A 10,178-nucleotide genomic window follows, 5' to 3' on the forward strand; every position below is an offset into this window, starting at 1 on the left:
GGTAAGGGCGAGGGGAGGGGGGAGATGGGTTCGACGCCACTTGGAGAGGTCGTCCGTCACGATTAGCGGTGCGGAGGCCCCACGGAGCAGAAGCTTCCCGTCTTCCTGCCCCCGCCCGCCCCCGCTCCTGCCCCCGGCGGGGTCAGAGCCACGGACTTTATACTACCGTCGAAGTCGCGCACCGGGGAGGGAAACGGACACTCCTCGCGAAGAGAAGCAGGAAAAACAGACAAAAAAAAAAAAAAAAGACGAAGAAGGGAATTGTGTCGTCATCCATTTCGGCCGCTGCTGAATTGCCTTTTTTTTCTTTTTCTCTCTCCTACTACTTCTCCTCACGACCTATTCCTCCCACCCTGCTCGCGCGCGTCCACCAAGCATATTTCTGCCCCCTCTACTCTCCCTCTGTTTTAATTACAAGAAACGGTCGTTAACGGTGTTAGCACCTTGTCCCCTGCCCCCCCCCCCCTTTCCGTCCAGAACGACATGTACAAAACTCGATTTGAATGAAAAGAGCCGCGGGGCGAGGAAACAAATAAAAGTAAATAATAAAACGCGGAGTGTCAACTGAGGGAAACTTACAGCACTTTGAGATTGGACAGGCCGACGAACATCTTGTTGTGGATCTCGCGCATCCTGTTGCCCGACAGGTACCTGCGGTGGACAAGAGAGGATGATGCAGTCGCAAATCATTCAGGTGTGGATATTAAAGATTAGCTATGTAGCTAAACAAGAGCTGAACAAGGGGATAACTAATCATTTAGGTATGTAGGTAAAGAATTAGCTGAAGCAAAAAAATTCAGACAACCATAGCTAAGTTTATAGACGTAGCTAAAAGTTTAGACACGTAGCTTAACACAACTAATTTTTTTAGCTAGCTAAATAATTGGTTATCCATCATTTAGCTACACAACTTCTCATTTTCTCCCGTGTAAAAATACACAAATAAATGCATAAAAAGTGACTGCGTACAGATGCTGCAGCATGGGGTTGCCCTGGAAGGCCTGCTGCTCGATGCCCGTGATGTGGTTGTTGGACAGGTCCAGCTTGACCAGGTTGGGGAGCGAGGCCAGGATGCCGTCAGCCTTGACGCGCCCGAGCTCGTTGCCCTGCAGCAGCCTGGGTGGCGGAAGGAAGAAAAGGACGACGTTAGTATTGATAAAGCAGGCACAATTATTGGATGAGCTCTGAGCCATGTTCAGGTCAAAATAAGCCGATTAGGAAAACAAATGTACACTTAAAAAAAAAAAATTGAACATTTTGGAATTTTGTTTATTTGTGGTACGTCAAAGATGTTTTTAAAAATAATTCAGTATAGTAATGATTGCATTAATTCCTTACAGCTCGGATGTGTAGGCGGGGATGTCCTTGGGGATGTCCTTGAGGCCGCGCCCGGAGCAGTCCACGACGGGGCCATCGCACGTGCAGTCCGCGGGGCAGGCCGAGTCGGCCACGCACTCGCCGGCCAGCCTCGTGCGGTACTCGTCCACGCCTGCGAGCGGCAACGGACACAGAGGTGAGACACACACGACACACGAGTCGGAGAGGGTGACGACGGAAGAGTGAGTGAGTGAGTGAGTGGGCTGATGAACGGGGTTAAGAGGAGAGCTCTAGCTGTTCTCCCCTGAGGAACGGTCTTGGGTGGGGACAAAGGTAGAAGCTAAACGGCATGCCCACTAAGAGACAGAAAGACAGCGAGACACAGAGAAAGAAAGAGACAGACAAAGAGAAAGACAGAGACAGAGAGAGAGAGAGAACACAGAGCAGAGCACACCGACCGACGCAAAGCCACGATCACGTTCATAGCGTCATAGCGCACACATTGATGCGGGGATGGAATCGATATGTCGTGTGTGATTGCGATAAAAGGTAGCACGAATCCCCACACACAAAACCCCCCATGCCCCCACCCCCCCCCCTCCCCGCCCTCTCCAGAATGCGAGCACGATGCAAAGAAACACCCCCCCCCTCTCTATCAACTAAATCGGAATCGGTTCAACAACACCATCAACGTGCACACCCACTCGGCCCCCGCTCGCGATCCGCGACGAGCGGCTGGTACGAGATAAGCGGTATAGTTTCGACCCCCCTCCTCCCCCCCCCCCTTCCAGGACTGGAGGGAATGCCCAGTGAGGCGATGCAGATGAATCCCGCGGGAACAGCGGCGGTTAGGCAAGCTGCACCTAGAGAAGTGGTGGGCTCAAGCAGCCATCGTGAGGTTACCCCGCAGAGACAGCCATAATATGTTTACATTTATTTTTTTTTAAATCATACAGTTATACGGAACCATATTCGAGTTCTCACGGGTGCATTTTAATGTTGCCTCAGCCTCAGCTACCACTTCACGGCTGTCCCTGGAGTAAACGCACGTTCCGATGGTTGCTTACAGCTTTCCATTTTTCTGGGTGTGTGGATGTTCGTGTGACGTTTTTGATGTTCATGACGTTAATGTGCAGTGCGGCGGGGCGGGTCGGACCAGACGCGGATACAACCTGGGCCGGCGACGGGGAGACAGGGCTGAAGATGTCTGATCGAGAACAATTTTTTTTTTGTGACAAGGCCTTAGGAAAAAAAAAATAGTCAGCCGACTATTAACGGACTGTTTTGAACCAATCTGTTCATTTTTTTTGTGTTCTGTGCAATCCTACGTCTCCCTAAGACATCCTCGCTCTAGGCCGCTGTTTCACTCTGTCTAGCCCGTCCGCCCGCCCGCCCGCCCGCGAGCAGCAGCAGCAGCAGCAGGAGCAGCAGCAGCAGCAGGACCAGCAACACGTGGTCGCCCGGCGCGCCGGCGCCAGCCTGTCGCCGGGCACAACCCGGGTGACCCGGGGCCGACAGTCGGGCGCCGTCCCCGGAGCCGGCACCACCGCGACGAACGACACCCCCACTCGCACCCACTTGTCTGCCTCCGGCCTCCGGACCACCGGGCGCGGCCCTGCCGTTCCGCGCGCGCCGCCCCGCCGCCGCCGCCGTGTCTACCTCCCGGGTACCGCCAGGACGCCGTCGTCGTCGCCGCCGCCGTCCTCGCCGTGGCCGCGTGGCGCTGCTGGAGCCACGGCCCCTTACCCGTGCACTGCAGCTGGTCGTCCTTGAGGGCGGCTAGCCGGCGGCGCTGCATGCGCTTGGGCGAGTCGCACTTGGCGTCCGAGGTCTCCACCGGGTGGCGGTGCAGGTAGTCTGCCAGCCAGCGCAGGTTGCAGTCGCAGATGAACGGGTTGCGCGCCAGGTGCCTGGTGGGAAACAAGAGACAGAAACACAACAAAAAAACAGAGTTAGCGAGGTATGTAAAACAGGCGTGATGCACTCCGGGCGTGTTTAACGCTAATCGCATAAGTCTTTGCCGTCTGCAATTACGGCCGCGACGTGCCCATGCGTCAGGGGGACTTCGTTTGAGAGGCGCCAGAAAAGAGCGCGCCTCGTCGCCGGCAGCCTCACTCTGCGCGCACCTCGGCCTCCTCGACGCGACCCTCCACCCACGATATGGCGATGTTGGTCGCCCTGCTGGCGGTGTGCGTCGCCCTGCTGCTGCTGTCGGCCGAGGCCCGCGCCGCGCTCCGACGCGCCGTCAAGGGCGCCGCCACGGTGAGTATACGCGCGCCGCCGCGTCCGTCGCGGTCCTCGGGTCCTCGGGTGCGCCCCCGACGTCCTGCGGTGTAACATGATGACGCGTGTGCTCGCGCAGGTGGCCCGCGTCGTCTACCTGACCCGCGGCGTGCCGAGCCCGCCGTCGCTGCCGCTCGTGGGCTGCGTGCCGACGCTGTTCGCGCTCTTCAGGGACCCGCGAGCGGCGCTCACCGACCTCATCGACAAGTACGGCAAGACGGTGCGCCTGCACCTCGTCAACCGCGTGCTTATCGTGGCGATGGACCCCGACGACGTGCAGGTGAGCTGCATCGGCCGGCACCGCGCCGTGGCCGCGATACCAAAGGAGGAGGTCCCCGATGACGCCACCGTCCCCCTTTTGTCGAGCAGGCCGTATGCACGCACCCGGCGCTGGCCAGCAAGCCCGAGCTGTACGCCGACCTGCTGGGCCCGCACATGGGCGTCGGGCTGGTCAACATCAACGGGCCGACGCACCGCCGGCACCGCAAGGCCATCACGCCGTCGCTGCACTTCGACATCCTCTCCGACTTCGTGCCCATCTTCGTGCGCAACAGCGAGATCCTGGTGGCGCGCCTGGCCGAGCGCGCCGACGGCGACAGCTTCGACATCCAGGCCGAGTTCGGCCGGCTCACGAGTACCACCTTCATCCAGACGGTCCTGTCCTCCCGCGAGGCCACGGCCGCCGACATCGGCAAGGACTCCGCCGTGCTCTACGAAGCCAGCCACCTCATGATGTGGAGGGCGATGCGGCCGTGGTGAGGCCCATGCTACGCGCATTTAGAAATTACCTTCTTCTTGGAAAATGTATTGAAAATTTATTCAAGAGTTTTTTTATAACACGTTTAAATTTTTTCCTAAAAATTTAAAAAAAATTCTGCAAGAATTTCATTTTTTCTGGAATAGTCTTAATTTCTCCGCGAATAAATGTTGGAATTTAAAATCCCTTGGGTCTTTTGACGCCCGGCATGGTCCTCGCCAGGTGGTACCACGATACCGTCTTCAAGCTGTTCAGCGACCAGGCCGAGCCCTTCTTCCGGACGTCCGAGACCATGAACCGGATGGTGTCGCGGGTGCTGACCGACAAGACGGCCGAGGTGGCGCGCGGGGAGGCGCCGCCGCCCCGGCGCCGCATGTCGTTCCTAGACCACGTCCTGCGCTCCAAGGAGGGCGGGCTGCTCTCGAGCGACGAGCTGCGCGAGGAGCTCAAGACGTTCCTCTTCGTGGGCGCCTCCACCTCCATGGACTACCTGTCGCTGATGGCCTACATCCTGTCCTACTTCCCGGACGTGCAGCGCAAGGTGCAAGAGGTAAGGTGACCACCCGACAGAAACAGAAAATGTAAGCAAAGACGCTTGAATTTATAGTGAAGTACCCCTCGCACTGACCGTGCCCTCCAGGAGCTGGACGGGGTGTTCGGACGGCCCGGGACGGCGGGCGCGGACCGGCCCCTCGTCGCCGACGACCTGCCGCACCTCGAGTACACCGAGCGGGTGCTGCGCGAGGTGCTCCGCTACGCGCCGCCCATCCCCATCATCTTCCGGGTCGCGTCCGAGGACATGACGCTGCCGACGGGCACCTTCGTGCCCGAGGGCTGCTTCGTCGGCGTGGTGCCGGCGGGCACGCACCGCCTCCAGGAGCACTTCGACGAGCCGTGGGCCTTCGACCCGGACCGCTTCCTGCCCGAGCGCACCCGCGGCCGCCACCCCTACGCCTACGTGCCGTTCAGCGCGGGCGCCCGCAACTGCATCGGCCTGCGCTACGCGCTCATGCTCGCCAAGACCGTCACGGCCAGCGTGCTGCGCCGCTTCACGATCCTCCGGGCGGCAGACAGCCCCGAGACCCTCGAGGACGTCAAGTTCGACTTCAGTCTGACCATGAGCGTCCGCGGCCGCGCCAACGTCCGCCTGCAGAGCAGGCTCGTGGCCGCCGCGTAGCGAAACAAATAATAAACAAATCGACATTCGGAAAATGGTTTCCGTCAATATGATGGAATCATTTTTTTTTTCTTTTTCAATTGAATTTTTGTGGTTCAAAGAAACCATCTTCTGAGGGTGCAACATCCCTGACCTGATTTTGATTTTCGTTCCATGTTCCAACACTCGCATCCTAAAACAAATTTAGCATTACACTTCCGAGGTGAATTCGCAGTGAAATATCATTACATTTGGTTATAGTCGATCGTAACACGGATTGGTTTCTGGGTGTAGTTTGGATGGAAATCACGGGCCCGGGTTAGGTCAAGTAAGGCCAGGCCTTGTCGTGCGCCCTGCTGCCCTAGCCTGCCACCACCGGGCGCACAGCAGCTCGAGGGCAAAGACGACCGCACCCGAGACCTGGCCCGCGCCCAGCACGACCAGGGCCGGCCCCAGCTGCCACAGCGTCAGCGGCCGCGGCCCCTGCAGCGACACCAGCTTCCTCGCGTAGAATAGCCGCTCGCGCTCGTGCTCGGCGCTGCGCCAGCGCGCCAGCAGCCCTGCCGCCTCCACGCGCGCCAGCGCCCGGACCAGGGGCCGCTCCAACGGGGACCCCTTCGTGGCCATGCCGATCGCCCTCACGGCAGAGTGGTTTAGCCGGATGACGTGCACCTGCTTGGGCGGGATCGTGTAGGGACGTATGATGTTCTCGATGTTCATGTCCATAAAGACGACTACTGCGCAGTTGCGCGCGGTGGCGACGGTGTCGATGGCCGTGCTTATGTCCCGGTGAAACAATATCCTGGTCCGCTCGACCAGAGCGACGGGCAGCAAGCGCTGCCTCGACGCGCGCAAGAACAGGACGGAGTACATGTGGACAGGCAGCCCGCTGTCCTCGAGGTCTTGGAGGCTCTCTAGGTCGCGCCGGGGGACGGCCGAGGACAGCTTGCCAAGCAGCAGGCCCTGGTAGGCGGCGGTCAGCACGACACAGGCGAGCAGCCAGGCGGCCAGCATGGGCCGGGGCGGGGCGGGTGGCGGCGTCGCCTGCCCCAGTACCGGGGCCAGCGCCTGCAGCACCGCGCCGCTGACGTCCTGCCGCCGCCGGGCGCACGCGAAGACGGCCGCCGTGCTCAACAACGCCAGCCCCGTGGCGCACCACAGACCCGCTGTGAACTCGATCGTGACCGCTTCCAGCACGCCCACGCCGGCCCCAAAGCCGGCAGGCACAATCGCAACGACCTCCACCATCGCCATGTCGTTGACGAAGCTCGCCTCCCGAAACGTGGGTCTGATCATCACGTTCACGTCTGTCAGCATGGCGTCTAAACGGCACCCTTCGAGACCTTTCAACAATCTATAGTAATCTGATTCTGTTATATTTATCATTCGTGGACCCCCCCGGCCCAGCCTTGTCGCCAATCGCACGACCGTCTTCGCCAGCTCTTGGATCGGAGACGTCGACGTCAACTGTCTGGACGGTAGCAGCACCACGTCGAGGCGCCCGCCTCGTCCCGGACGCCAGCCGCTGCAGAACTCGTTGAACACGGCGGCCTGCCTGCGCCAGCCCTGCAAGGGCGACCACTCGTCCACCATCGTGATGGTCACCTCCTTGTCTGAGCAGGCGGCGAAAGAACGGCAGTCCAGCCTGTACAGAACGGTGCTGCCGTTGGGCGAGGTGAGGGCGAGCCTGTCCTGGTACGCCCCGAGCCAGGGCGCGACCAGCGGGACTTTAGAGACGCGCCGCAGCACGCCGTCCTCCTGGGGGGAGGACACCGAGGTCCAGAACAAGGTCCGCCTTAGGAAAAACGCGCCGTACCCGCTCATGGCAGCCAGGAGCTCCTCGGGTCCCTCCGTGTGGACGAGCAGTGCATTGAGCGACGTCGACAGGGTGTGCTGCAGCCTCGGGTGGAGGTCGTCGTCCAACACCAACCGGATGGGCATCTGCACCCGGGGGACGTGAGCGGACAGCCCCCGGAGGAAGGCGGCGGTCCAGCGCGTGCTGCCCACGACGCAGAGGGTGGCCCCCTGCGACTCCAGGAACGGCGAGAGCAGGGCCGCCGCGCTCCTGGCCTCGGGGGCCACGGCCATGTCCACGACGGGCAGGTCGGCCCGCACCAGCGCCGGGCAACAGCAGGCGAGGACCACGACGAGGAGGAACGCCATGATGAGGACGCGGCCGACTCGCGAGTCGTACTGCGCGCTGACGCCGACGACGCCTTGTTTGACTTGCCCGACAGCCGCTTATCAGGTTTTGAGGAGGGCCTTTGTGAGCGCCAGGGCCGGCGACGCGGGGCGACGCTGTGACGCGTCGAACCTGATCAGCAAGAGGCATCTGGCGCGGCCCGTGCGCGCACTTTGGTCTAGGTCGACGAGCTTTTGTCAAGCTCCTTGCCTGTGGCGCAAAATTAGGGCCCAAAGCTTCCACAAATTGACTTGACGTCCAGCGAGGCGTAGCCGTGGTCGTCGCCTGCTGTTGCCCGGCGCTACAGTGGACTCTCGATAACTGTCGCCTCGATAACTGTCGCGTGCGAGAGAGATAGCTATAGAAAAATAGCGCGTTCCATGCGGACTGACCGCCGGCTCCGGCGGCTCGCCCGACTCGCCTGCCGGAGGAGTGGGGGGAGCAGCGAACGCACAGTACCCTCGCCGTGAGAAGGTGTGCGACATTCAAACACTTTGAGTTTCCGGTTTATTTGGCAAAGAGCAAAGTTCTCTGGGTTTCTCTCAAGGGTCGACGGGGTCTATCAGGACTGATAAAAATCGTCGTACGCGACTTGTAGAGGTGTCAGACCCTTATTTACCCGCACTGGTGAATACGGGATGCTATACTTCTTCACACCGGAAGCCACCTGGGCCACATGCAGGCAAGCGCTCGACAAGGAAGTACCCACTGAAAGGTTCAACGCGTCCTGAATTGGGTTTGCGCCTCACAGACCCTCCGCGTGCGTCGCCGATGATTTTTGGGGAAGAGCTTCCTCTTTCATTTCTCGATTTGTCTGACTCTAATCAAAAAACGTAGTCACTGTCAGCTAAATATTTTTGTCGCAGGAAAAAGCCCTGTGAGTGTTCCTTTTATGAACGAACGACATTTCAGGCTGTGTCCACCAACTATATTCCCGCCGCCCTCGGGACTCTCTCCGCCGCGGAGGGAGACAACTTTGGGGCTCTTCTTGCCGTGGCAGGAGCAGCAGCAGCAGACGCCGCCCGCTCTGAGCTTCCTTCCGACCGGAAGTCGAGAGGTCCGCCCTCCTGCGCCAACCGGAACAAGTTCGGGCGCGCGTCGCACGGGCGGCACAGAGGCAGCGAGCGCCGCGCTTTTGCTTTGAGAGAAGGACGAACTGCAGCAGCAGCAGGGGGAAGTTGTCGGCCCGGCGGAGAGAGTTGGGACGCGAGCGCGCGGTCAGGATGCAGAGGCTTCGGCGACGCGACTAAAGAGGCCCTTCACTGCTACGTCGAGCGCGATATCATACGTACTTACAGTTAGGGTTAAAAAAATTTACAACATTTTCCGGAAAATAACGGAAAATTACCGGTCTGGGAAATTTTTCATTTTCCCCAAAAAATTTCTGACATTTTCCGGAAACTTTCCAGGGCTTCCAACCCTATACTTACAGCGTCTGGATGCTCTTCATGGGGTCGAAGGTTCCGTTGGCGATGGACTGGATGTTGTTGTCGTACAGCGACCTGGACAGCGAGAAGAGCAGGACGTTAATCATTAGTTGTTGTTGTTTTTGTCGGTTTAAAAAAAATATTTTCAAAGCGCACACTGGAAAAACAATGGTGTTGTCTAATCCCATTTTTAGAGACGTAAGTGAAATACAAAGGCGCTACTGCGGCCTCCAAATGTGCTATTTTTAGCAATTTTAGTGCCTTTACAAAGGTACTGATGCAGTAGCAACCTTCAAAGATGTTATATAGCACCTTTGCTTTTCCAGGGTAGGAAATGTTATAAAATTGATATGGTCGTTGTTCTTACAGTAGGTTGAGACTGTGCAAGTCACGGAAAGTGTCCTTGCGGACGCAGGAGATTTCGTTAGCGTTCAAAAGCCTGGCACAGAAAGAGATAAATTCGGAGGAATAAGTACATACGATCATACACTCAAACAGACAACAAAACGCCGCATAATGTGAACAGATTCTTACAGCAACGCAAGATTTGCGAGTCCGTGGAAGATGCCCTTTGGAAGGTCCGCAATTTTATTACCGTACAAAACCCTGTCATCGACACATAATACACAATTAGATTTTCTAAAATGGTATTTTCATTTCTCGAGAAGAGTAGTAAAGAATAAGAGATCTTACAGAGAAGTCAGCGCCTTGAGTCCCTGGAAGGCGTCTGGGGCCATCTTGCCGATCTGGTTGTTGCTTAAGTCACTAAAAAAGCAAAAAGCAAAAAATGCAAGTCACTTACATGTAAATGACAATATCAGTGGCACAGGCCCTGCAGGCACGACCGACCTCTCGTCAACTTTGAGGAGAGGAAGGCGGGGAACGGTAAACACCGGCAAAGGATTCTCGATAGTCCTCAAGCGTTCCCCCGACCACCTACCCCGCGCTTACGCACGAACAGAGCCGCGAGCGAGCGCGCTCAGTGACGCGTACAGCGTAGGATAAAGGACCGGGAGGCTGCGATCGAACTGCAGAGAGAGGGAGAGAGAGAGAGGG

The 10,178-nt window shown here is 58.3% G+C and overlaps 2 protein-coding genes across 2 annotated transcripts in view; one reads left to right on the forward strand and one right to left on the reverse strand.

Annotated features, from left to right (window-relative positions):
* Positions 1 to 10,178, reverse strand: part of LOC113205099 (protein slit) — a 201,566-nt gene that overhangs the window by 14,036 nt on the left and 177,352 nt on the right. Inside the window, exons 10-17 of the mRNA XM_052265162.1 lie at positions 9,816 to 9,887; positions 9,657 to 9,728; positions 9,490 to 9,561; positions 9,126 to 9,197; positions 3,064 to 3,227; positions 1,339 to 1,489; positions 970 to 1,116; positions 580 to 651 (exon numbers count right to left, since the gene is read on the reverse strand). Coding sequence (XP_052121122.1) covers positions 580 to 651; positions 970 to 1,116; positions 1,339 to 1,489; positions 3,064 to 3,227; positions 9,126 to 9,197; positions 9,490 to 9,561; positions 9,657 to 9,728; positions 9,816 to 9,887 — 822 coding nt within the window. The remainder of the gene's footprint in view (positions 1 to 579; positions 652 to 969; positions 1,117 to 1,338; positions 1,490 to 3,063; positions 3,228 to 9,125; positions 9,198 to 9,489; positions 9,562 to 9,656; positions 9,729 to 9,815; positions 9,888 to 10,178) is intronic.
* LOC113205100 (cytochrome P450 4C1-like) lies at positions 3,357 to 5,592 on the forward strand. Its single transcript, XM_026420566.2, has 5 exons — positions 3,357 to 3,579; positions 3,680 to 3,880; positions 3,970 to 4,355; positions 4,580 to 4,907; positions 4,998 to 5,592. Exons 1-5 carry the CDS (start codon positions 3,478 to 3,480, stop codon positions 5,532 to 5,534), a joined length of 1,554 nt encoding a protein of 517 aa, XP_026276351.1. The 5' UTR covers positions 3,357 to 3,477; the 3' UTR covers positions 5,535 to 5,592.

Source organism: Frankliniella occidentalis, unplaced genomic scaffold, assembly GCF_000697945.3.
Source record: "Frankliniella occidentalis isolate FOCC.00 unplaced genomic scaffold, Focc_3.1 Scaffold24, whole genome shotgun sequence".
Taxonomy (NCBI): domain Eukaryota; kingdom Metazoa; phylum Arthropoda; class Insecta; order Thysanoptera; family Thripidae; genus Frankliniella; species Frankliniella occidentalis.